The sequence below is a fragment of the Branchiostoma floridae genome, chromosome 3 (assembly GCF_000003815.2).
Source record: "Branchiostoma floridae strain S238N-H82 chromosome 3, Bfl_VNyyK, whole genome shotgun sequence".
In the NCBI taxonomy this organism is placed as follows: Eukaryota; Metazoa; Chordata; class Leptocardii; order Amphioxiformes; family Branchiostomatidae; genus Branchiostoma; species Branchiostoma floridae.
In genome coordinates this window covers 21,265,935-21,293,622 of record NC_049981.1, presented here as the reverse complement: position 1 = coordinate 21,293,622, position 27,688 = coordinate 21,265,935, and the positions used below count along the sequence as shown (strand labels likewise).

The following is a 27,688-nucleotide window of genomic DNA, read 5'->3' as shown; positions in this document are numbered from 1 at the left end:
CATATCAAAATGGTTAAGTGGCCTAATATGTAGGGAAGTATACTCTTTGTTACCCACGTCTGCAAGCATATATACTCGTCTGCCCAACTTCCAAAGTAGTGGTCCCGTTAGGACAGTTGGTGCAGCGCTCAGTTCCCAGCTGACCGGAGTATGTTCCCCGTGGACAGCTGTCACAAGGAGAGACTCTGGTGGTGGAGTACTGACCCATCGGACACGTGTCTGGAACAGTCATCCACAAATAACATTTTACTTTTTTATTTCTTTGGTTTTATTATTTTATTACAATATACAATGTCTATAACACTAACACTAACCTTATCCCTGATCTTAAACCATAAACCTAACCCTAAACCAGGCCCCTAACCCTAACCCAACCTAACCCCAACACCAACCCCTAACCCTACTCCTAACCTTAAACCTAACCCTATCCCTAACCGTAACCCAGGGACTACCCCTATCCCTAACCCTAACCCTAACCCTAACCCTAACCCTACATGTAACCCTAGCCCTAACCCTAAACTTAAACCTAACCCTAACATCAATCCTAATGCCGCCCTAGTCGGCCACAGAGTTGAGCCAAGTTGACCATATAAGGCCACGCCAAATTAATTTCTTGGTTCTTGGATTTAAAAGAAAAAAGATATGCTTACCTGAAAAAACATAATGAAAACAAAGTCAGAGGACCAGAGTTATGCCTTGATGCTCTCAGTTTTGTGGAGTGAATATGGTCACATTCAAGTTTTCCTCCCTGACCTATGCTTTTACGATGTTCACTTACTATATTGCCATTTAAGCTATAAAATAAAATAACCCCAGAACAAAGGAAATCTATTGGCGTGGCCCAAGCCAAGTTATTAAAGGGCTGAATCGTCCTGATCTCGTACCAACGCAGGCATCCCTGGACCAGCTGTTGTGCCTGGCTGTCCAGGTGGCAGGTGGGCAGCTGTGACAGCTGACAGCCCTGCTGGTGTTCTGGTATGACCCTGCGGGACAGCTGATGCACGGGCCGTTCAGGACAGCCTGGTACGTCCCAGGTGTACATGGCACTGAAACATCAGGTACAGACAGTTGTTAGCTGTTCACAGTTCATTCTCATGCTCTTAGGCAGGGGTGTTTGGGGGTTCAGACTACCAGCCCACATACACACAATCAGAAGTATCCCAAAAGAATTATGAATGAATGTCACCTCTTTTGACAGTCTCCATTTCTTTTTTCTGAAATCCTTTAAAAAAAATGCAGGAAATGCCATTCAAGTGAGTTGAATTTTCAAAATTTTCTGGGGATCCATAAACTCCACTGCCCTGCCCCCACCCCCTAGAAAGCTTGTGCCTTCTGCAATCGCTAGTCTAAAAGATCTGCAAAAGAACCCCCTCAAGCAATATCCTGGTTACAGCTGTGAGTTGATAAAGTTTATCAATATGGAAAGTATCAAGTCCCTGGTTCACACATTTTTCTCAATATTCTGCTTTATAATTCACAATACAATCTTCATTGACATACACAAAGTATAGTACAATGGCAATTTTTATTAACTTGGTAATTTTACTATTGATATCTTATTTCTTTACTAGATATTTTGTTCGGCTGACATTACAGGCAGCCAAGATTGCCCAACTAGCCTAGGCTATTGCAAAGGGCTGGCCTTTGACCTACTACACACACACACAAGCAAGTGTATGCAAATGAATTACATAAACATGCAAGTCTGCACTTACAGCAGAATCCACTGACAGGACTCTCCCCTATGTTACAGACAGCAGCGCTCTGCGAATCCCCGTCCCTCAGGTACTCTGGTGCCACTGATGGGGCCGCTGCACGGGTCAGGCTGGGGCACTGTGTGCCTCCAACTGTTCCACTCTGCACATTGTCCAGCCAAGTCCTGAAACAATCTCATTCTTTTTATTGCATACTTAGTCCTGAAATAATTTCATCTTTACTCCCAAAGGACTGTCCTTTTTCTAACAGTACTTTCGTGCCCATTGTTTAGATGATCTGACGCTAGTCTCTCCATTGAGAGCTTTTCAGCACAACACATGTCGGTATTTGTCTAGCTTAGTCATCTTTACTGTTCAATTACAAGTCCCAAAGTCCTTCCACAGCAACATTTTCTTTCCTTGGACTGCCAAACTATGGAACTATATATTACAATCTTCAAGTCTTAAAAAAAATGTTCATCACATTCGAAAAGATTGCCACCATCCATCAACTTAGTCCATTGCTAAATGGCCAAGATCGAAAGGCAATATAAAATAGGAATGTCTGAATAGTAAGTGAGTGATATTGAGAGAGCGAGTGAGTGACAGAGTGACTGAGCAAGTGAATGTTGCTGACAGCCTTATCACTCTTACTTATTTCTTTATCCTCACACCAAAAAATAAGTTTTCTGTAATCATCAGAATATTTCAGAAGTAACATAAAATTTATACTAAAAACATCTACCAGAGGACTATAATAACACAGTCTGACCTGAAGCGGTAAGAAGTGTTTGGTTCAGGAACCTCTGCCCCCGGTACGCCAGCTATCGTATTACGCAGTGACGTCAGGCAGGAGATCACGTGATCCTCGGGCGTGCTTGCAGAGTTGGGGCTGACTCGGATGGTGAAATTGATTGTCAGCTGTGATGAACAAGAAGATAAAAGAAGATAGAATTAGAAACAAAACTATTTTTCTTCAGTGTCTAATTCTATCAAAATTGAGATTTCAAATGCATATACTGTAGCCCTATTTGGAAGTTGACGTACTGTAAATCTTGAAACATATGTAGTGTTTTTACAATATTTGCTGTAACTCTCTGTATTGTTAGCTCACCTTTATTCGAGGGGTAACCTATATTCTGTTGTTTCTAAAAACAGGACATATAGGGATGTTGACTCAATGAGCGGTAGTTTCAGACTGCCATATTTTGAAAATGTCGGGTCCACAGAAATCTTTTGAAAATATTGCAATTTGAAACCACGGTTTTTAAAACAACCGGTACAGGTTACCCCGTGGATAAAGGTGAACTAGCGCTAACTCAATACACATGCTGACAATTGTGTCGTATTTCAATATCATTTTTCTGTCACAGAGAGAGGAAATCAGTGTTGAGACTGTGTGGAATAAGGTGAAAACAGCAACCAGCTCGGGGATGTCCGGGGTGCTGAAAGAAAAGCTGCAATTCCTCAGGACTGTTAGATTGTGCTGCTCAGAGCACATCGCAGCATTTTGCTTTTTTTTTTACACAATACAAGTACAAGAATAATCACCTAATAAAATCATTAAATTAACTGTGTTGTAATAATGTCTTTCTTCTGTATCAACCTTTGACACCCATCTCAACCAATGGCTAGTGGCTAGGCTGGCAGTGCCTTTACCTTAAGCTTATTTACTTACATCTGATTGCTGAAGGCTCACACTGTGTCCTGTGAGCAGCACAGTGACATCAGGAACAGGGATTTGTCGACATTTCTGCTGAAGGTTTGCCTGTAGGTTGTCTTCGATGTTGTAGCTGCTCACGGATGTCTGGTAATGGCTCGCGCAGGCGGACGGGATGTTCGCATTGGTTGTTGCCATGGTGACCATGAAGCCCATCTGCTGGTCAGCAGCTGTTTTGTCTAGAAGCAAGACATAAAAAGATACAAAAAATGGAAATTCTGCTGCAGTACCTTTGTTGCATACTAGCAGGCTTAAAATTGACCCTGATCTTTGTTGTCCAAACATCTACCTACATACAAAATATTATTGCAAGCCATTGAGAGGTTCGTGAGTTATGCTGACTACAAAAATCCTGAAATACAGACACACCCAAAACAATATCTCCATTAACGCTAGTTCACCTTTATTCACGGGGTCACCTATATCCGTTATTTTTCAAAACAAGGTATGTAGGCACATTAAGCCGACAGGTGATAGTTTTAGAATGCAATATACTGAAAATATTGCAATTTGAAACCAGCGTCCATCAACGTGATATCCCCAAATACCCTGTTTTTAAAAGCAACGGATAAAGGTGAACTAGCGTTATATTTTCATGGAGATAATGATGTAAATTGACATTTCCCCTTGCCTTCTTTATCATCAATCCGAAGTCAAATACTAAGTATGTAAACTTTTGTTAAGTGTTTTTCACACCTGTGCATCCTGGAACATAGCTGGCTGTCCGACCCTCTATCTGCCACCCATCCTCTACAGTACAGGTGTAGGTGCGAGTTGTCTCCTCAATGTCTCCTTCTGCAAATGCCATGGACTGTGGACAGGACACTTCGTACTTGTAGACGTTGTCTGCTTGTACAAGTCCCATGTAGTTCTTCTGCACAGACTCTGGTATGTACAGAGAATCTTCAGAGCAGGCTGGAGCTAAAAAAAGATGGAATATAAAAATTCATTCTTATGTGTAAAAGACAGTTATTAAGCAGATGAAAGGCCTTCAGCACTAAGGAAATTTAGGGTAGAGGGAAGGTAACTCAGGACTGAAGACATGGAGCAGTTAATTGTTTATTTCCTACTGACCATTTTATAAGCTTTCAAGCTTCTAGCCATCATTCCACAGTTATATTTAGTTTTCTTTATTTATTGAAATCACTTTATTTCATGTCAAATAGGAGTAAAAAAAAAACAAAGACAGGGAAAGTCCTGCAGCACAAAGGAAAGGGGACAGGGAAAATACACAGGCATTGAAAACAGGCTACAGGGAAGATCCTTTAGCATTAAGGACATGAAGGACAGGAGAGGTTCTTCAGCACTTAGTACAGGGATCAGGAAAGGCTATTTAGCACTATGGGCAGGAGACAGAGAACAATGAAGGTCCTTCAACACCAAGGACAGAGACAGGAAGACTGTACAGCAATAAATGTGGACAAGGAAGGCACTAAATACAGGTGAGACTTTTTAGTACCATATGGAAAAGGAAGCCTTTCTCAGGCAAGGATTGGAACAGGGCTTTTCAGCACCATGGACAGAGAAAGCCCCTCATTGACATGGAAAGGGGACAGGGAAGGGCCTTCTACACACGGGACAACGAAAGCCCTTCAGTCCTAGGGACTGGGAAGGTCTTGTGGTACTAAATGCTTAATACCTAATCAACAATGCCAAATAGAATCTTGAACAGGTCAACATTTCAATAACCCAACACTTTTGTTGCCAATGAACATTTTGTACACATGTATGTGGTGGAAAATACCTCTGGCTTGGACAGTGAAGACACAGGAGGCATTGTTGTTGCTCGTGTCGTATGCTGTGGCCTGCACGTACACCACTTCTCCATATCTAATCACTCCATCTGCAGCAGGCTGGTACGTGATCCTGGCAATCTGGTGGAACATGAAAGTGACATCAATACAGTTTGATTGATTGATTGATTGATTGATTTTGCACATTTTTTTAAAGGAGTTTGCTCAGTGCAAGGCCAATTGACCACTTCTAAGCACTGAATCCCCCTTAATTGTAGCAGAATCTCTTCTCCCTAAGACAGAAACATCAAGCTGCAGCAAGTTCAACTAACTGACCCAAAAGGTGAAGGAAGGGAAATGTCAATATACCGGACCAATTGAAGGAAATGTACAAAACTGGTGTGTTATGCCTGAAGGTGGTTTGCCAGTTGTGCAAAACAAACAAACAAAGTAACTAACAAACTAACCTGGACATTGTCAGTGGCAATGGCAGTCAGCTGGTACGTTGCTGATGTCCCATTGAAGGGGACCGGTTGGTTTGTGGGGCATTCAATGGTCGGTAGCACAACATCTGGGAGTGAAATAAAAAGGAATTTTAATTAAGTGCACAGTCCATATTGAAAGTTATGTTACAATACCCTCACTTTCATAATACATGAATAAGCATGGGCACCTTAAGAAAAATGAGGTCCATGTCATAAGCCAAGCCAACTAATGCAATACAATTTCTGAAGAGATTTGGGTAGTGAAGGTCCCAAAAAATGTTTTTCTAAAAACCATACCTAGTGATGATAAAGTTTGTTAGCCTGGTATCCAGCCGTATTACCGGTATAGCTCCCGAGTCTCTTATGTTCTCTGAGGCCTCAAAGATGGAGAGGACAGAAGAGTCCTGGGAGATATAATATGGCTGGATACCACTATATATTACCAGGCTAAAGTTTGTTTCCTCACCATTGACGACCAGCTGAATAGCACACACACTTGTCCTGTTGGACGTATCTGTGGCCTTGAACATCAGGACATCAGTGTCGTTTGGTAGGAGGTCAATGCCAAAGAACCCAGGAGGGTCTGAAATTACCTGTAAAATCAAAATACATGATACAATGATTAAAGTTCAGTGTTATTCAATGACCTTCACATGAAAATAGTCTCACATTCAATCAAAGATTCCTTTAAGCTGACTTTCGTTTTATTCAATATTAAATCACAATGCAATCTATTCAACTGGATAAGATTCGGATATTACTTTTGACAGTTTTCAGTGACATCAATTACTTTTCAATGTCACTTGAACAATCCAGTACAACAAGTTGATACTAGTTCATGATACTAGGATTCATTTAGTGTCGCAAGTCATGGATGTCACTCAAAACGTCCAGAAGTAAAATTTCTCTGAATTTTGTACAGATTGATTGTCTATTAGTTATTGTATTTTGTTAACCTGGATGTCTAATCCTCCTAAACCTTTCATCCAATAGTGGTAAATTGAATGCAACTTTAAAGCACCATACAAGCATGTTTTTGCAAAACAATGATTGTTATTTGTCCACTAAAAGAAGTGATTTAATGTACAGATGTTCTCTTTTGACATGATATTAAATTTTACCTATTAACAATATGTATTAACAGAAAACAATACCAACAATCTTTTAAAATTGTTTCCGTACCTGTATCTGTTCTCCAGAGTTATCTGTGGCATTAGGAGGGTAAAAAACTGTGGGCAGAAATCCATATGGTCCCAGGTCCACACTGATCTGTGGGGGACAAGAGTCTCCAAAATCTGGTGGCTCCACATCTGCAAAAATGTACCACATGTTATATACATTTTGTATTGAATATAAGAAAAATACTATCTTTCTGTAATTTTTTCTTGGTGTTTTTAATGAAAATTTAATCTAAAACTTGGCAAAAATTGATGTTATAAAGGTATATCTGATCTATTTTAATCTCCTAATATATACCAGAAAGTGTAGGACTGGTATCAACAATGAGTCTTTCATTCATCTGCCACCACATAGAGGAATCTAGTACACAATATTACAACATCTTCAGGAAATGATTTCATCAAGTTGGTAGAACTTAGGATGTTGGAGTTTTCTTTTACACTGTTTTAAGTTTCACCTGCAAGAAGCAGAACTTAAGTCAGAAAGCTCCCACTGTGAGGAAGATGTGTGATAGGCATCAAAATGTAAGCAAGTGAGACTTAACTGGTTGTGTAAAAGAAAAACTCCAACATCAATTACAATTATTAATTATTATTATCTTTTATATTCTAATTTGTTTGATCCAAACTTACCAACACATTCAGGTATGGTGCCATTAAACACTGGATCCACAGCACCTAAACAAGCAGATGATGACAGAAAAGGTAACAATAGTCTTCACACTGTCAGATCGATCCAACAGTCAGGTAGAAAGTACTGACCCTTATGTAGACAACAGCTTTAAATCCAAATAGCCGAGCAAGTACAAAGACTAGAAAACTGCAAGGACATAACCCTTTTTAATTCCCCTTCAGATCATAGCTTTAGAGGCATTCACTTTTAAATAACTATACACAAGATAAGGCCTTGGAAAAAATGTTGTGTTTTAGGTTACCCGACTGAACCCCACAAAAATTTCCTCAGCTGACTCTTGACTTTTTTTACCAATGGCAAAAAAATAACATTTTTTTATCTGATATCTATAAGTGATGCATCAAAACAGAATTGCAGGTAATTGAATAAAGAGACTCTTTTTTTCACAACTCTTTAGAACTCAGTGATGTACTAAGATAATGAAACTATTCACAAAATCCCAAGTAGCCTTACAGCTTTTTGGACAGTCCCTGTAACATTTTTTCTTGGTCTAAGGTTAATTTTTACCTTCTGGTAGATGGCAGAGCAGTCCTTGGGAGTGGGACGGTCCATAGCCTGTCCTGTTACAGCTGAAAGTCATCACAGTTCCGACATCGTAGTTACTCACATCCTGCTGTCCCCCCGCTGGGGTGCCTGGATCTGGGCATGATGTGGCTGAAAATACACAAGGCAATTTTGTTATCATGTTCATACTGTAGGTTGTTAAGAACCAGAGATATCAAACATGAAGTTTTACTGTAGTACCAAGGGAAGCTGCTAGGGAGTTCAAAATCTAATCAAGGGCTAATTGAAATGGAGTAGGGAACTATGCACCATCTGGCGCAGGAAGGACTTAAACAAATTTGGGGGGGTTTCTAAATTTAAAGTACATGTTGCATTTAGATATGGATCTTATGTTTTGCCTATGGGCAGGAGACAGGGGCCAAGGAAGGTCCTTCAACACCAAGGACAGGGGGCATGGAAGATCATTCAGCACAGTGACTAAGACAAATGTGGACAAGAAAAGCACTAAATACAGGTGAGACTTTTTTGTACCATATGGACAGAGGGAAGCCCTTTGACAGAAAGTGTCTTATTACCAGACTGTAATTAATCTGTATGATGAAGATATTCTTACGAATACAGCGCGTGGCATTGCCGCTCCACCTCCCACTGGCCTGACACACGTGCTGCTTATCTCCCCGCAGCTGGAAACCAGGCAGACAGCCAACCGTCTGCACGCTGCCGTAGGTGGTGTTGGGGCTGCTGGTGTTCAGCAACAGTCCACCGGGTGGGAGGGGCAGGCCCAGACAGTCTACCACTGTAAGGGTGAAATACATGAATAAACAGCATCAATTGCACTGATCATAAGCCCGGCAGACAGCCGACTGCCCAGACGCACGCTGCCGTAGGAGGTGTTGGGGCTGCTGGTGTTCAACAACACTCCACCCGGTGGGAGGGGCAGGCTCAAACAGTCTACCACTGCAATAGTAAATAGTAGATACATGAATAGAACAGGATCAATTGCATTGGTCATAAGCCCGGCAGACAGCCGACGGTCTGCACGCTGCCGTAGGTGGTGTTGGGACTGCTGGTGTTCAACAACACTCCACCGGGTGGCAGGGGCAGGCTCCAACAGTCTACCACTGCAATGGTGATGCATGTAGGAATTAAGAGTGTGTCTCATACATGTATGAAGGACATTGAAGCCATATAAGCCGTAGCTCCCGTCACGCCAATTGACCGATCCTGAAGCCCTGTTACATTATGGTTCTAGTTAGAGCACCTCATCAAAAACAGCACTAGTAGGACAGAACTGGCTGCTGCCGCTATTTAGCTGATGATACTGGCTGACTTTGGTTTAGCTTCTTGGCTCTGAAATCATCTCAGAACGGCAGGCTCCCACAGTCTACCACTGTAATATAGATGCATGAATAGAACAGGATCAATTGCCTTGGTCATAAGCCCGGCAGACAGCCAACCGTCCAGACGCTACCGTAGGTGGTGTTGGGGCTGCTGGTGTTCAGCAAGACTCCACCGGGTGGGAGGGGCAGGCTCCAACAGTCCACCACTGTAATAGTAAATAGTAATAGAACAGGATCAATTGCGTTGGTCATAAGCCCGGCAGACAGCCGACCGCCCAGACTCTACCGTAGGTGGTGTTCGGGCTGCTGGTGTTCAACAACACTCCACCCGGTGGGAGGGGCAGGCTCAAACAATCTACCACTGTAATAGTAAATAGTAGATACATGAATAGAACAGGATCAATTGCATTGGTCATAAGCCCGGCAGACAGCCGACCGTCTGCATGCTGCCGTAGGTGGTGTTGGGACTGCTGGTGTTCAGCAAGACTCCACCGGGTGGCAGGGGTAGGCTCCAACAGTCTACCACTGCAATTGTGATGCATGTGGGAATAAAAAGTGTGTCTCATATAAAGGACATTGAAGCCATATTTCAGTAGCTACCGTCATGCCAAATGACCGATCCTGAAGCCCTGTTACATTATGGTTCTAGTTAGAGCACCTCATCAAAAACAGCACTAGTAGGACAGAACTGGCTGCTGCCGTTATTTAGCTGATGATACTGGCCGACTTTGGTTCGGTTCCTAATACATGATGTATAACTACAAAAAAGTACAAAAAGAAACAGACTTACAGTGACACATGGGCTGCATCCCAGTCCACCCATACGTGACGTTGTCCCCGGCACCAATGTTGTCACAGTACCTGGTACCACTGCCCACCAGGACAAAGCCTTCGTCACACGTGTAGGTTACGTTGCTGCCATATGCAGGGCGGGTTGGTGCACTCACTGTCCCGTTCTTGATTGTTTCCAGCGTGGGGCAAAGGGCAACTGCAATGGTACATCAGCATCATTAATTTGAGGTAGAGATGTAGAGATGGCAGACTTCACGCCATTACTCATGCTGCATTGTGACCCTTCCAGTCTCAAAGATAAACTTTTGGGGAATTGCAGGGACACAGTCAGACAGATAGATAGACAAACATACAGATAGACATGCAGACAAACAGACATATAAACATAGAGATAGACAGACAGGCAAGCAGACATATCGATGCCTAGATACAATGCAAAAAAGACAACATATTCCATTCCCTTTCCTTTTTAACAATAATTTTTTGTTGCTCTTTGATAAAATAAAGTTTGTTTGTTTTTGATTTCTCAGATTTGCTTCACTGTATTTTTCTAAGAAAGGACACAAGGAGTAACTTACAATATGTTCTAAATGTTTTGTTTTAAAAGAATATCTTTAACTCACATGTAGATCTCCCAAAATATTTAACCTCAATCTTGACATAAGCATGAAGAACAGGGTCAAAATGAACTAACCATTGCAGGTGGGAAGGTCATTCTCTGTCTCCATTCCGCAGGTAAAGGTCGGATCTCCAGTCATCATGTAACCCTTCTCACAGTGGTATGTGATGTTGTCGCCGTAGAAATACGAGCCTGATTTGAAATCATTGTAGAATCCGTTGGTCAGGTTGGGTAAAGGTCCGCATGGAACAGCTGGAAAGAACAAGAACAACGTATATGAGTTTGATTTCTGGAACAGTCAAAGTTGGGAGGAAAAGCAAGAAGAAGAAGACCTGTGAGACCTGTAAAATACTGTGAGACATTGAATCTTCCACTCTTCTGTACATTGCAAGTAGAAATTGTCACAAATAATCCAGTCACACTACAGCCAAAGATTGAAAAACCAATAATTCAGTCTTCCATTAGAATTCTCTTTTCTTGTCTCATTATGTACATCACAGCTTTTTTGTGATCCCTTAACACCTGACAAATCAAACTACATTTGGACTTTGAATCTGATTGATACTGATTGGTCATCAGTATTGATCTTGAAGAAGGCGACAGTGGTCGTTGAAAATTTTATACATGTGTGCCCCACAGGGAACTCAATGACAAAGGGATAAAATCATTAGGAAGAAAAATACATGAACCAACACAATGCCTCCAAGCATTAGTGTATGCATGTGTGTCGGTCTTCAAGCCAGTACAATGTTATATCGGCTAATGTAGTGCCGAGGGGGTTAACCCAATAATATAATAACTCACAGACACAGCTCTGGTTGAATCTGAGTATATCTGTTACATCGTATCCAGTTTCTCCCTCCCTGACACTGACTCCATACTGTCCGTTGAAGGTGAACAGTTGGTGGCCAGGCCTGGTACAGGTGCAGTTGTGTCCGCCGGCAAAGTTGGTGCAAGTATCACTGCAGCCTCCATTGTTGACAGCGCATTCATCCATATCTGAATGTGCAAAATTGAAACAGAATATGAAGCATGGTTCACTCCTTTGCACAATGCAATTTTATTACAACAAATTATTTTTAACAATCAAATGCCTTTCATTACTGTACATCTTTTTCATACTCTTTTGTGTGGTTTTTCAATGTCTTACTGTATCATGATGTTACCACTTAGTGTTACTACATGGTTCTAATTTGGTAGTTGACTTTATGAATATCAAGTCCCATATTTTTGCTTTTCTTAACACACCATTCTACAACATGAACATCTTTAGCTGTTGTAGACATCTGTATTGTGTTTTTTCGGTTTTATGATCAATCTTAAGTACTGTTCATCGATGCATGCATGCAAAGGTTTTAAACTGTTTATAATTCTTATGTACAAGTCATACACATGTACATGTTGATCAACCAAGAAAAATGTCTACTTTTCTATGAGGACTAAAAGTTGTAGAACATAGTATTAGTAGCTGTTAATGTCTGATGTCTGTTGCATATGATGAGGCAGCTTACCAACACACATCCTGTCCATTGGTTGATCCTTGTAGTATCCAGGTAGGCACTGACACCAGTAGCTTCCTTCTGTATTCACACACACAGTGTTGTCGCTGCACTGGTGGCGGCCAGCTGAGCACTCATCTACATCTGTTGAACAACAAGTGTAACGCATTAGATCATACATGTACAACATGTATAATGTCATGGTCTGGTGGTCAGTTCTCTTGGACCACAGGCCTAGGTCTAGCTCAGTCTAGCTCTTGGTAATCTACACATGTACATGTAAACCCTACAATCTACCAAAAAGCAGTTGCTCATGCAACTGGATATGATTTTGAAAATTGTCAGATATTTCAGATAGTATCCACTATCATTGACAAAAATTACTGTCTGAAATGCCTGGCTGTTTACAAAAATCATATCCAGTTGCTTGAGCAGTTGCATTTTGGTGTATTGTATTATCTGGATGTCCAACCTCCATCAACGTAAAACCTAGATATTGCAACTAGTGGGGGATGAAGCTGTGATCCCAGGCACTTTTTCACTTATATTCTAATTTTGCAATAGATTTCCTTCTCATTAATGGATCCACAATGATTCATGGTGTTGAAAATGCTAGATTTTATCTTTAAAAAATATGAAGATTTTCAGGTACATGACAGAAATATCTTTTGTGGGACAAATTATGTTGTTTTTTTTTGCTACTTAGGGTAAGGCCAGTCATCACAACATCACTGAAAACAATATAGCCTTTTTAGGACTTTATTAAAACCACAACAATATTTCAAATCAAGAATTTAAAAAATGCAATCACATTCATAAATTATAGTCAGGGAAAAGCTTGAGAACAAAATGTTACATATCATCCTTTTGGGAAAAGAATACAACACCTGTGCAGTTGGTGGAACTTCCAACAAAGACGCCATCATTATTGCATGTCAGGGTGAGGTTATCAGTGGAGTTGGGGCTGTATCCAGTTGAACAGTTGAAAATGACCATGTCCCCAGCGTAATACTCATCCATAGGGTTGACATCGAGGTTTTCCATTGATGGCATGGCACATTTCCTTCCTGTAGAATAGGTAGAAGTAACGGCATGACTGACACAGTTTCACATCTAACAGGAGAAGAAACTTTAAATCAAACGTTTTGCAGGAAAGCTGGTAAAGTCAAATGGTTGAACATTCAGCTACTAGTACTATTCATTTTTATCACTCTTGCATACATGTTCTAAGATATGGTCACATATACTTATCATTTATGTCATACCTGGGCCGCGATAATGGTTTATTCAGATGTTCAGGGCTCCGTGATAAAAGCCGTACCACACAGGCTTTACAGTTGTATCACACAGGCATCCATCAAATATTTTGAACATAGTCTGCGCACACCAGTGCGGCGCGGTCGAAAATTCGAATACCTGATTCCGACATTGGAACATTGCTGTTGTAACAATGCTTGTTTGAGGTCACCAAATTTTCTCAACAATATTTTTTGCAATATCCTCCATCTTGAGTTATGCTGACTACAAATTTGAAATAGAATCTCACACACACAAACACAGACACACACAGACACACACGTGCACACACACACACATAATAGATGGCAGAAGCAATCTCATTATTGATCTTAGAAATACGGTCATAGGCCATAGTAAGAGGTAAATGCTGCTTACTTTTACACTGTGGTGCAGATCCTTTGTTGTGTTTCCATGTGCCAAGTTGACAGAATGATTCGTCTGTCCCATTGGGTTCAAACCCAGGATCACACTTGACCTTGACCACTGCTCCACTAGAGAACTGGTCCGCTCGCCGGTCCCCTCTCTCCACCATCAATGTACCATCCCTGACACTGAGTGCACAGGCAGGGTCTATGGGAATAATCATAGTAGCGTATTTCATGTAGTCATAAAAACACAGAACACAATCATATTGCAGTGGTCTTAAAAAATGTCAGACTCTTTAAATCTTAAAATGCATGGTTCATGATGGTCCCCTTTCCAGCCTCCCCTCTCTACCATAATGTACCATCCCTGACACTGAGTGCACAGGCAGGGGCTATGGGGACAATCATAGTGGCATGTTTCATGCTGTCATAAAATACACAATATCTATTCATATTGCTGTGGTCTTAAAAATATACATGATTGTATTTGTCTTTAAACATGCATGGTTCCTGGTGGCATGTGGTATTTTCGCAAATTCGGGAGTGTTCTATAGCATGATCAAGAGAGGTTAGCTGAGATTTTTGGTGTGTTAGAACTTTAAAAACTCGTGTATTTAAAGTGTCTTTCCCAAGGGCACAACATTGGGGCATGTCAGAATATCAACCTTGGAATCTACTTGTATTACTTCTGAGCCAAATGCTCTTGATGATCATGCTACACTGATGCCACAAGAAAGATTTTTAACTGCCCAAGTTAATATTTAAGATGAAGGAAAAACTTACCCTGGCATAGAGGAGGCTGGGACCATTGTCCACTTTCTAGACAGGTGATGTTGCTGTCACCGATCAGCATGAGCTCCGATGAGAAGCATGTGTAAGTCATGGAGCTCCTAAACATTGTCTCCCCACTCTTTATGTAGTACCCTTGAGGGATGACAGGGGGCTCTCCACAATCCAGCGCTGTGTACCAAAACAGACATAATGTGATTTATATCATACCAAGCTTTTCAAAATGTAAGAATATCCAGAGTTTCAAGTAACTTCTTAAGGTGAAATCTGAAGGTATTTTTCATCAGTTTAAGTTGCTGACTCAGCCTTATTAGTGAACTTTTTGGTACCTAAAGCACTGCATGAAATTACCTCCTATCTTGGCAAATATGTACAGAGATTTTTCAGTATTTTGGTGGATACAGGCATATCAGGCATTGGGCACCGTTATTTGGAACCAAGAAATACCTCCAAGTATAGAAAGGCCATTAGAACTAGGCTAGAAATGTGCTCACCATATTTAACCACTGTTTTCAATAACTCTCAGTGACAACTAAGACAATATCTTATGCCAAATCCACAAGAATATGAGAGAAAATTATCATCATTACATGTAGAACCATGAGTATTTATCTTCAAGCTCCTCTGACCAACATATATAACTAGTTTTTTGTTTTTCCTTACCTTTACAGAGACCATCTGGTATGGCCATGTCCATCAGTTTTGCAGTGCTGACCTCCTTCCATACTCCACCATTCCTACACTGCAGTGTGAGGGATCCATTGAAGTGGTCTGACACGTACCCATCGCGGCACCTCAGCTTAGCCACCGCACCATACTCTGTGCTGTTCCCTACGATGGTCACTGGCTCTGTACTACCTGACAGTACTGTCTGTGGATCAGGGCAATCTGGAAAAGACGTTCATTTCATCCATTTATTCTTTATAACAGGTATGAAAACCCCACAAAACATTACACATTTTTTTAAAGAATACAAGGATGATATATACACATAGGGGCATACATACGTACATATGAATAAAACTAGCTGCACAGTAAACTATAGGCACTGTGAAAAATATTTTTGCAGTAGGTGCTGAACTACCATCACACACTGTCCCCAAGTGCTGTCTCTGGTACTGAACTACCATCACACACTGTCCCTGGTACTGACTTACCATCACACATTGTCCCTGGTACTGAAGTATCATCACACTGTCCCTGGTACTGAACTACCATCACACACTGTCCCTGGTGCTGAACTACCATCACACACTGTCCCTGGTGCTGAACTACCATCACACACTGTCCCTGGTACTGAACTACCATCACATACTGTCCCTGGTACTGAACTACCATCACACAGTGACACTGTCCCTGGTGCTGATTTACATTTCATACATTACAAACAACAAATACTCTATCAACCTTACCCACAGAAAAGGTGGCCATTAGCGGGTTCCCTTCACTGACGTAGTTGATACGGAAGGTACCACCTTCAGCGCGGATGGAGGGGGGAAGGTTGTTGTTGTTGTAATTGACAGCAGAACCATCATCAGGTTGTACCTGGACAATAATCAATGTCAGATTTGATAAGAAACCTTACATCCTTACATTCTGTACAAAAAGGCATAGACCTTTCGTTTAGAAGCAAATAAAAGGCCATAACAGAATACTTCACTATGTGTTACATCTAAATTCAAGATAAATTCAATTCAAGATAAATTCAAAGTGAAAAAGATCTACTCATGCAGCATCAGTAAACCTAGAGGAATGCACACTTCAGATATCCACCCTTTCAAATGTGTCAGTCTTAGTCACAATATATACACAGTTTTTCCTGATATCTGCGAGCCGACAACCTCTCGCCGACAGCTTTTTTTCAGCGTCGAGATGGAACTGCAATATCGTCATAATGATATCGGCAGAATTTCTCCCGAAAGGTCCAGAGCCTTCATCCGATAGCTTAGCAGGGGTCCCCGATAGCTTAGCAGGGGTCCCCAACAACTTCCACGTGCGTGTAGATGCGACCCAACTTCGGGAGGGCTCATTAGCATATAACGCGGGCTCATTAGGCTATATAGCTGTTTATGACCACAAGCGCCACGGATGTCCCGCAGACAACGTTCCAGATCCCTCCCAACATCTCCACAGATATCATTAAAATTGTGTCTACATGGGCCTTAGGCATCTGGCAGAATTGGGAGAGTTAACATTACTTACCTGGAGTACATCTCCCTCATCAATGTCCCCTGGTGACAGCAGTAAGGGCTGGCTCTGACTGGACTGGACCGTGTACGTGCAGTCCACCCCAGACTTGTACGGGTCAGTCCCAATGCTGAGTTTGCCGTAGACAACATCAGACAGGGTCAACTGGCAGCCTGGAACCACACAACATAACAGTTTCATCAGGTTGGTAAAATACTCAAACACTACCGAAATAGTACTTACTTCCAATGTTTTGGTGTCTGTCAGACACCATCATCAGGGTTAGAATGGCTGGATCTGATTCTTGCTGCTACTTATAGCTGATGTAGATGGCACTACAGCAGCGGGAGTGCCGTCCCAAACTTTGGAAGTAAGTGCTATTTCGGCTGTGTTTCAAGAACCTTACTAAATGACAGTGATAACTTCTTAATCTACAGTTCAATGGACTACTGCAGAGCAGTGTTAAAAAAGGGTAGTCCCATAACCTTTTTATGGCTGTAGGGGGAGTGGGCTGAAACAGTATTCACTGTGTCTAGGGCACGGCATTGGAGTGCCGAGCCCAACCTTATTTGTGAATAAACTCCATGGGCAGCTAGTAGTAACACTACTGCCTCTGAGTTGCTCCCTAACTATAACTAAACTGGCATTTGCCTTTCCAACAGAAGTCAAGAACTTATTTTTACACCTGGGTAGAGTGAGAAAAGTCGTGCAATGTGCTTCTCCTGGGTACAACATTGGTGGCAAATCAGGTGATTCAAATACAGTACTGGTAGGTTCTGTGCTTGGCACTCTAACCATTAGGCCAACACGATTAAACATTGCACCTTGACAAAAAGTCCTACGGACCAAGTAAATCTTATAAATCTGTCAATAAATCTGTATTGGTTATCTCATTCACAAACAGACCTGTGACAGCCCTGGCCGTCAGTCCTTGCTGTTTGGCATTGGACGTGATCATCTTGACGGCCATCTTGTTACTGGTGCCAGTGACAATTCCTGAGATGTGGCCTGCACCAAACTTTCCCAGGGAAGGGGCAGCGGTTGACTCTCCATCATATATCTGAAAGGAGAAAAAAGATTAAATGTATATTGATGTAAATATACAGTAAAAGCACATATATAACAGCACTTGAATGTTTAATCTAAAGCTTGGGCATTCAATCCTCACTGCACTGGCAGCATGGTTCTAACCCTGTTATACTCCAATATAAATACATGTTGTCAATCTTCAAGGCAATGGTTTTGTAATTTGAGTTCAGCAATCATATCATGACAGTGTGTTTCTCTGTCCCTGTGAAATATGATGATGATGATGATCAGAATATATTAGTGTAACAAGGACTATTGACTACTAAAAAATCGTGACCACAGCATGTCCAGAACACAAGATATAAAATTTACTGGACCAGGTATAAATATCAAACCAGACATTCCATTGCAGTTGCTAGGAACCCATCACCAAACTTGACCTTTGTTTTCCTTGTAACCAGTGCCAGTTTACCAAATATCATACAGATCCATCTACAGCTTCTTGAGTCATGCTAGCCACAACCACATACACACACCACGATGGTAACAAAAGAGTGGCTCTTACCTCCACATAGCTGTCGTGTCCTGCAAGTTGTCCATTCTGCAGAGTGAGAGTGATGACATCCCCAGCTGGTGCAGACAGGACCCACTCACAGTCCAGCCCAGGGGCACCCGGGAGGGCAATATCCACTTCTGGAGACACGGTCAGCTGTCCACCACAGCCACCAACTTCAACTATGGACAGAACATGGTAAAAAGACTCTCTCTCATCATGAAACTACTGGGAAATTCAAAATGCAGACACTACAATTTTCCTGCTACCAAATTCAAAACTACCGCCAGCAACATCAAATCCCCGCCAATTTGAACATATTTACAGCTTTATAAGTAAGAGGATGAATCTATGATTGTATAATGTTTGTATAACAAGCCACTATTTCAATCTTTACAAATATGAATCTAATCGCTTTGGAAAATCCAAACATAAGTCCATGCAGTCAGCGAGGGCTCTAAGACCTGTAACCCTAGTTCGCCTTAAGTTTGCACCTTTATCTGCCTGGTAACCTATATCCATTGTCTTAAAATTGGTGTATAAAGATGTGGAATTTATGGATGGTGGTTTCAAACTGCAATATTTTGAAAACAGTGCAATTTAAAAGCACCGTCTGTCGACTGGATATCCCTAAATACCCCGCTCTTTAAAACAACAGATATAGGTTACCCCGCAGATAAAGGTGAACTAAGTAAACGTTAAAACTTACAAGCCTGCCAGTCCAGTTGGAAGCCCCTTGCAGCTCCATTCCAGTCCGTACGCAGCCTAACCAGAGCAATGTTGGAGGAGATAACAATACTGCCAGGGTTGGAGGTGTCACCGCTAAGCAGCGTCGATGTTTCCTCTCTGAATGGTTGACTTGAGATTGTTAGCGTGTCCAGTTCATCTTCCAACTCAAAGTCCTTGAACTATAGGAGGGGTAAAACTCTGTTAATGTCCAGAACTAACATTTAAACAAGGAGCTTTTATCTATGTTGATTTTATTCAAATAACCTGTATCTTCAAGGAGCTTTTGATAAAAGCTCCTTGGTATCTTGAAACCTTCGACAAAGAAAACAATATTTCAGCCTTCTTGTTCAAATACAACTCAACCTCTACAACTGGATAAAAAACAAAGATTTTCTTCTAGCCTAGCAACATGGACATTTGTTGCCATGTTGTAACACTTACTGTCAGGTTAAGACGTTGTCCTTCTTCAGTCTGTATGATCCAGAGGCAATCTAAGGAGGTGTTGTACTCCTGTGGATAACCAGGACTTTGGATGGTCCCAGACGTTCCTGTCAGAGTCCCCCCGCAGCCAGCACAGTTCACTTCGTCTGTCCCGTCCTCACAGTCGGGCGTGCCGTCACACCTGGCTGCACCTGGGATGCACCTGCCACTCACACACCTGAACTGGCCTGCAGGTGAACAGTCATGGCATTGTAGAACCATCTACATTCTCTCTCTCAAACACAGCATGTCCAGGACAAAAAACAGAGGTTCTGCTACTGTACCAAGATCGGGCAACAGAGGGACCAAAGTTGATATTGACATTTATGTCTACAACTCCAACTCACATACAGATATCATCACAGTCCATCCAGGGATTCTTAAGTCATAGAAACGAATAAACATTGTGACACAAACACATGCATGCATGTATACATGCTGACACACACAACCTGGCCCAGAAATGTACCTTCAGTTTTCATGGAGGTAACTAATGTTAATTGGTAGGTTGATATCTTTCACAATTCTAAAAGACTTAAAGACATACATTGATCAAATTACAGCATACATGTATTGTTTCATTCCTAAAGCACCAGCTACATGACTGTATGATTGAAATCTTCAGCCTGCTAAGGTACATGTAGTGTTACTCATGTCATCCATTCGATATTAGGTATATAATACCATTAACAAATAGTTAGCAAAAACGCTAGGATAAAATGCAGAAATAAGTTGTTTTTTTTATTATTCAGAATGCTCTATACAAAGACGTTGTTCTCAAGGATGAACCTACCTTGTAAACAGGCGTCAGCCTTACACACACCAAACAAAGATGTCTGACATGGTCTGGTGTACCACTGGGCTTCCTGTACACTGACACTGGTGCATGACAGGTCAGGGTTAGGCTGGTTAGGTGCCCACTGGCCAGCATACCTGCCATCACTGTTGTCCAGCTTGTAGCCTACAACATCAAGAAAAAAATATTACAGTGCATTGTCAAATAGTCCTTAAATGCACATACTTCTATCAAACAAAAGAAAATGTGGCCAATACTTGTCTCAATAAGAGACATGAAAAACACAAAATGACACAAGCAGCACCTACCAATCCAAACATCTGTTACATCTGCTCCTGCTTGACTGACCAGGCTGCTGACAAACCTGGTCTCACCATAGCCTTGTACATCTGCTAACCTTGCACCATACCTGGAACATAGAACAGAACAACTTGACCTGCATATAATGGTTTGGTGTCACTAAGGTGCAAATTAAGTTGATCTTGAAGAACCTGGTATTATACACTTTGTTGTGAAGTCAGTGTTTCCCTGTCCCTGGTGCTGACTGTGTTTCCCTGTCCCTGGTGCTGACTGTGTTTCCCTGTCCCTGGTACTGACTGTGCTCCTCTGTCCATGGTGCTGACTGCGTTTCCCTGTCCCTGGTGTTGACTGTGTTTCCCTGTCCTTGGTGATGACTGTGCTTCCTTGTCCCTAGTGCTGACCGTGTTTCCCTGTCCCAGGTGCTGACTGTGCTTCCCTGTCCTTGGTGATGACTGTGTTTCCCCGTCCCTGGTGCTGACTGTGTTTACCTGCCCTGGTGCTGACTGTGTTTCCCTGTCCCTAGTGCTGACTGTGTTTCCCTGTCCTTGGTGCTGACTGTGTTTCCCTGTCCCTGGTGCTGACTGTGTATCCCTGTCCCTGGTTCTGACTGTGTTTCCCTGTCCCTGTTGCTGACTGTGTATCCCTGTCCCTGGTTCTGACTGTGTTTCCCTGTCCCTGTTGCTGACTGTGTATCCCTGTCCCTGGTGCTGACTGTGTTTCCCCGCCCCTGGTGCTGACTGTGTATCCCTGTCCTTGGCGCTGACTGTGTTTCCCTGTCCCTGGTGCTGACTGTGTTTCCCTGTCCCTGGTGCTGACTGTGTTTACCTGTCCCTGGTGCTGACTGTGTTTCCCTGTCCCTGGTGCTGACTGTGTTTGAGCTTGTATAGTATAGATTTTTGTAGTAACGTTATATTCTTCGATCATACAGATCCACATATCCTACATCATGATAATGTACTGCATTCCTTACCTTGCACAAGCTCCTTGTGCATTATTCCTAGACAGTGTTATGTTCAACAGACGATAGCAAGAGCCTGTGTTATAGGTCCAGCCTGCAAGAAAACACAACAGAATGTTTAATATTTATAATGACATTCGAGCTGTACTTGAGCTATGAAGTTCATATTGATAACATTGTGTACAGACAATGCACAGACCTACATAGCCCAACCTGCACAGCCTGCTTTGTAGTGTGTTTGGGGACTAAAGAGCAAAAAGACTGGAAGAAAAATTGAAAAAATTGACACACCTTCTGCAATTCTCAGTTTTTCCACAACATTTAACAGACACAGTGAGTGAATTCAGTTGTACAGTGTAATACGTTTCTTCATACATGTACATGTATTTTGAGTTAATGTCCTGTCATGTATGTCAATTTGCTTCTAAGGCCATGTTGCCTGAGGGCTATCCCTTTGCAATAACAGACTTCCAAAACAGTGCCTGGCCTGGCTGTATGTAATATTAAAGCTGAACTAATACATATAGAATTCAACATGGTGTATTCCGAATCACCCAAGGTACCGGTCCGACCTCGGGTCAGATTGCCCAAAGACCGGAGGGCAATCCGACCTGTGAAAAGGCTGGAACAGAGGGAGGGCTAAGAACATCAATTCGAGAAAAAATCGAACAAAAGAACTACGCTCGCTTGCAATGGCTGGTGCAGAGTGCATTCCATTTAATCCATGGAAGCCTGTGTGATACAACTGAGAAGCCTGTGTGATATGGAAAATTATCACCCGGTCCAGATCACCCGTATCAAATGTTATCGTGGTCCAAGTATGACATAAATAAATATAGGCAGGCAGCCATGTCTAGGTGTGGCTTTGTTCATTACCTGAGATACAGGTGTGTCCTACTAAGACTTCAATCTATCATGACCTGCATTACTGTACTCATCAATAATGCAAACAGTCCCCATGGAGGCTAGCTCAGTGGCTTTGTTTGATGGGATAAACTGTATCCCGTCACTGGGAAAAACTGATGTTGTGTTATCATGCTTTTGTGCTGTGTTGTGTTTCTTCAGTTCAGACCAAACTGCTGAAATTTTGGTATTTTAGAATCTATAATAATGCTAGTTTACATTTTTCCACTAAAAATGTTTTATGCAAAAATGGGATATGGAATGTGTACAAGTATGCAATTGAAATGACATAAATCATGTGTTTTTGTTAGACTTAAAGATATTTCAAAAAGATAAAGGCAGGCCAAACTTAAGGGTATATTAGACACACATATATGTGACAGTATATATTACCTGTCTCCAGTTAGAATGATAAAATCTGATCGCATAATGCTTTTATGTCATACCTGGTACGCGATAACATTTGATACAGGTGTTCCAGACTGGGTGATAAAGAGCAGTAATATATCACAGGGCCTTTGAAGTTGTATCACACAGGCTTCCATCAAATAGTTCAAATACCTGATTTGGACATTGGAATTGCTGCTTTTACAATTTTTGTTTGAGGACACTAAATTTTCTCAACTTACAGCGCAATTTGCATCAAAACTTGTGTTTTCTTGGGTGGGTATGACATAAATAGGATACAACAAGGTGTATGCAGCATCACCCCTGGGTGATACCGAATACTCTGTGTTGTATTCTATATTTATACCTTAATGGGTGTAGAGTATGACGCATGAGTCTAGGGTTTATGATAACCGTAATGTAATATAAATGGAGCAATTTGTTGTCTTCTTGGTTATACTTTACGCCTTACTATTACAGATGATCAGGGGTGGTATTATGTGTAATATTGGGAGCAATGCAATGGTGTTTTGTGGAAAAGGCCTATAAATATACCTGATGAAAGACTCAGTAACAGGTTTTTAAGTGGTACCTTGTATTATTGGCTGCTATTGCAAGTATTTTTTACTGCTCGTGGCATGGTACAGTAAGTGATTTATTTCTAAAGTGCCACATGCAAAGAACAATTCAACAGATTTGGTAAAATGATAATGTTAATATGGAAGAGCACTCAAGATATCTAACATTGTGTGCCAACATCCTATTCCCCTAAGTCATGGAGTGATTTTAAAACTGTACCAAAAACTGTATCTGCTAGATGGGCATGTTTCTATCAGATGTCAGACATTTGTGTCATCACTCATCTATTGCGTTTGACATGAATTAATCAGGGACCAAATATCTTAAATAGCTTACTTGTATATGTAACAGTCCTTATATCTATAGAAGTAAAACAGCAGTTCACCTTTATCCACAGGGTAACATATAGCCGTTGTATTGAATAACAGGGTATCAAGTCTACAAACGTTGGTATCAAACTAGAATATTTGAATATATTACAATCTGAAACCACTTTCCGTCATCTTGATGTCCCTTAATACACTGCTTTTCAATACAATGGATAAAAGTTGCTGGCAGATAAAGGTGAACCTACATTACATGCCAGGTAACATCAACTGAAAAATGTCTGAACTTGACACAAAGGAAACAGACTCACCTTCTGGACAGTTATACTGTGCAGCATTGGGATCTGGTAGGCTCGGAAATTGCTGGAAGAAAGAATGATTTTGTCAACATCAAGTTTATGAAAACTGATCATAATATTTCGTCTTGCTCTGCTCTATTACTACTAGCCTCACAGTGTTGAACACAAAAGAAAAACTCAATAGTTCTTGGGCTATTTCTTTCCTAAACTCTTCAATATACTAATTTGCAAAAATTAAAGATGGAATATAAAATGCCAAAAAATGCATCAAAAAATTAACATTGTAAAGCCTTTGTTGAAAAGAAAATCAAATGAAGTTGATTTGCTCCGTATCACCAATAATAGCTAATTTTTAAGTACAGGCTCCCATAAAAAACAGTTTTAACACTGTCGAGCGACCGGTTATTCTATTCATTGACCACTTACGATCATTAGTCACCACTAATTGCTGGCTGTGCATAAATCAAATGTGCAGGTGGGTGTTGTTGTTCTGTAACTTCTGATGTTTATTAATAACAACCCGGTTGTTTGAAAATATATAATTGCAAGCGCGGCAATTGGAATGGTGGACTTCATGTAAATCACTGTGAACCATGAAATCCATGGGTCATAACAATAATACATTCCGTCTAACTCCGGTACCATGCCCAGGTAGAGTTCCCTTGTAGAAATACCTGGTAGCCACCTGGGCCTCCGTCGCAGACCTAGCTGCGTTCGGCGTTCATGTTTGTTTGTTTTACAAGAGAATCACTAATTAGCGATTTTTCAACATGCGACGGGTACTCAAATTAGCTTTTGTCTGGAAGTGAAATTGTAAATTTGCGCATTTATTCCCTTAAATGAGAGCAGTCACCTTAGGGCAGTCCTGACATCCCGCTTTACATATGTCGCGTTATAACAATGTATGTCCCCAAGGTATGCCCGGTCCATTCGCACTTTTGTTGATGCCAATGTCTGACCTACAGCGGCGTAGGGAGGACACCTGTACTCTCCAAGCAGAGGTTGAATCGAGTAGATATATTATAATCTCCAAGCACGCGGTGGCAAATTTTTCCCTCTGCCGGCTGAAGTCCTTCCCCCAGCTTATGTTACTGTTTTAAGCCACCGGAGGGATCTGCTTGGAGATTAGATATATTAGTAGTCGGAAAAATTACACTTGCTCTCCTCTTGCGTATTTTTCCGACTACTACTATATCTACGCGACTCCACCTCTGCTTGAAGAGTAAGGACCCATTTATGTCTGACCTACCCCTGAGGTATCCTGCACAAGGAGAAAACCTGTTGTTCTCTGGCCCATCAATGCCGTAACGGGCCGACCTTGGTCCTATTCTAGATCTGACGTCCTTGGATATGTCCTACTTTTATTAAAGGTGCTGCATCCGCGGGCGATTAAAATCTGTTTGGCCGTGGAAAGAAGTTTCGCCCCGTCCGAGGCAAAGAGAACTTTGCCAACATTGAAAATCGCAAAACCCCCCACCCCCGCCCCATAAAAACAGCCCCGTTTGAAGACTGCAGCGGAGGCTGGTTTCTTGTGAAACGTTTCTCCAACGCTTGACGCTCGGAATCGTGGTTGCTTATGAGGCTTCGCTTTCAATGTTCACATGTTTTTCATCCGATTTTCGGAAGGATTTTGTAGCCTGGCTGGAACCTCCTTAGCCAGATCAACTGGGCTAGGCGATACCCTCCGACCGGCGAAGTTACATGCTCTGTTACAAAAGTTTCCAGCAGATTTTGTAGAATGTCTTCCCGCGAGCGGTCTAACTCAACGAGGAGTGAGGTCAACTTTCCTTGGAGATAAAGAGTCCTTGCACTGCTTTTAATATTCAAGAAATGTACATGTATATTGGTAGGCAACCCTGTGCAGACACTTGAAATAGTCTGGCATTTAGGCTAGTAGAGACTTTAACAGCAGAAAGGACGTCATTTTGCAACCTTCAAATTACGACATTCCCTCCGAACATCTGCTTGCAGATTAAGGCGTCCGTAATCTCCAACCAGATCCTACGGTACTTAGCCTGGGTACCATTTGGACAGTACTAGTAGTTCGTTCCTATGTTCGCTTCTGCTACGTTAGGGATGTCAAGGTTCCCAGACGGAATAGCAGAGAAGGGACTGTATATAACGTTAGTGTATAGACTGATCTATAATAACAGTCAGGGTGAGAAGCGACTTAATATAGTAAATAATAAACGCCGGAGCGAATCACTTTCCGGATGTATTCCCCAACCAAAGGTTGAATCGCGTAGGTATACTACATGTAGTAACTGGAAAAAGAGAAGCGCCGATGTGATTTTTCCGACTACTACTATACTAGTATCTACGCGACTCAACCTCTGTTTGGAGAGTATCCGGATGGTACCCAGGCTAACGGTGGCATAAGATAGTATCAAAGCTGGCCAAGGAATATAGCCGGCCAAAGGGAGTCAGACGGGCACCGGTAGCATACACACTCCTCTGCCAGCTTTTGATACTATTGTATGCCACCGTAGGATCTGCTTGGAGATTAGAGAGAACGTACCAGGCCGTACCGTCACCCTGACTGTTTATTCATCGCTATTCTTGTACCATCCAAGGACTTAAGAACACGCCCAAGTTGTCATTGTTCCTATCTTTAGTGCCTTTCATGTGTGAAGTGGAATTTTAGCCGCGTCCCTTAGTCATGCGGGCATGGGGCCATCCTGGTAGGGTCACCGTAGTTTGGATGGATCCCCAAGTAGATCTACTGATGTAGGCATATAGAATCGTTACATTTGATCGACTTTGTTTATCCTTGAAAGCTTAAATCGGCCTGCAGGCCGCTTTTCATTTAAGTCATGAGGGAAGAGGCAAAAGTCCGACAACGTATATAACAGAGATACAGTTTACGTCATTAAAAGTTCTAATGAGTCTTACAGTCCTACCACCGCGTTTTTCTGCGATGTTATGTGTTAGAAAAACGGAACAGCCAATATATTATAATTTTCTATTCCGACGTCTGTTCTGCGATTCGTGAATAGGTGAGAATAACAGCAAATGCTAGTACTAGTATGTCCTAAAAATTCTTCCATATGAAATGAGGAAGGATTGTGTACGTTGTTTGCGTATGTCAAAACCCGTTCTTTGCCTACTTCAACGGTGGCAAGAGTTCACCGTACATTTTTTTTAAATGAACCATTGTATATAGGCCAGTAAATCATTTTTAAGTTCTATAATCCTGTCCTAAGAGAGAAAAGAAGGCGGCAGTAGGCCTCAATATGACTTCGGCGTAGTGGTTCCCGCTTTGGATTCGCTGCATTATATGTATAGCCGAATGTGTACCGGAGTCATAGAAACCGCTGCATACAGGAACGTGGAAGCGTGAAAATCGGCCACAGAGAATAGAAGGTTCCTTGCGTGAACTAATCGTTGCAAAGGCAAGGGTCTCCCCCCAGGATGACATATCACTTCTGGCTCTCACAAAAAGTGACAATGA

At 41.8% G+C, this 27,688-nt stretch overlaps 1 protein-coding gene across 1 annotated transcript in view; it reads right to left on the bottom strand.

Moving 5' to 3' along the window:
* Nucleotides 1–49: 49 nt before the first annotated feature.
* LOC118411740 (sushi, von Willebrand factor type A, EGF and pentraxin domain-containing protein 1-like) overlaps nucleotides 50–27,688 on the bottom strand; it is a 28,845-nt gene continuing 1,206 nt past the window's right edge. Inside the window, exons 2-32 of the mRNA XM_035814222.1 lie at nucleotides 24,250–24,301; nucleotides 21,756–21,837; nucleotides 20,794–20,894; nucleotides 20,483–20,650; nucleotides 19,651–19,877; nucleotides 19,190–19,388; nucleotides 18,493–18,662; nucleotides 17,805–17,958; nucleotides 16,914–17,071; nucleotides 16,124–16,256; nucleotides 15,375–15,599; nucleotides 14,706–14,882; nucleotides 13,933–14,127; nucleotides 13,146–13,325; nucleotides 12,271–12,402; nucleotides 11,564–11,758; nucleotides 10,835–11,011; nucleotides 10,139–10,336; nucleotides 8,622–8,804; nucleotides 8,012–8,158; nucleotides 7,444–7,488; nucleotides 6,815–6,942; nucleotides 6,099–6,225; nucleotides 5,615–5,718; nucleotides 5,159–5,288; nucleotides 4,111–4,335; nucleotides 3,373–3,593; nucleotides 2,467–2,615; nucleotides 1,716–1,879; nucleotides 885–1,046; nucleotides 50–219 (exon numbers count right to left, since the gene is read on the bottom strand). Of these exons, the coding sequence (XP_035670115.1) occupies nucleotides 50–219; nucleotides 885–1,046; nucleotides 1,716–1,879; nucleotides 2,467–2,615; nucleotides 3,373–3,593; nucleotides 4,111–4,335; nucleotides 5,159–5,288; nucleotides 5,615–5,718; nucleotides 6,099–6,225; nucleotides 6,815–6,942; nucleotides 7,444–7,488; nucleotides 8,012–8,158; nucleotides 8,622–8,804; nucleotides 10,139–10,336; nucleotides 10,835–11,011; nucleotides 11,564–11,758; nucleotides 12,271–12,402; nucleotides 13,146–13,325; nucleotides 13,933–14,127; nucleotides 14,706–14,882; nucleotides 15,375–15,599; nucleotides 16,124–16,256; nucleotides 16,914–17,071; nucleotides 17,805–17,958; nucleotides 18,493–18,662; nucleotides 19,190–19,388; nucleotides 19,651–19,877; nucleotides 20,483–20,650; nucleotides 20,794–20,894; nucleotides 21,756–21,837; nucleotides 24,250–24,301 (4,878 nt within the window). The remainder of the gene's footprint in view (nucleotides 220–884; nucleotides 1,047–1,715; nucleotides 1,880–2,466; nucleotides 2,616–3,372; nucleotides 3,594–4,110; nucleotides 4,336–5,158; nucleotides 5,289–5,614; nucleotides 5,719–6,098; nucleotides 6,226–6,814; nucleotides 6,943–7,443; nucleotides 7,489–8,011; nucleotides 8,159–8,621; nucleotides 8,805–10,138; nucleotides 10,337–10,834; nucleotides 11,012–11,563; nucleotides 11,759–12,270; nucleotides 12,403–13,145; nucleotides 13,326–13,932; nucleotides 14,128–14,705; nucleotides 14,883–15,374; nucleotides 15,600–16,123; nucleotides 16,257–16,913; nucleotides 17,072–17,804; nucleotides 17,959–18,492; nucleotides 18,663–19,189; nucleotides 19,389–19,650; nucleotides 19,878–20,482; nucleotides 20,651–20,793; nucleotides 20,895–21,755; nucleotides 21,838–24,249; nucleotides 24,302–27,688) is intronic.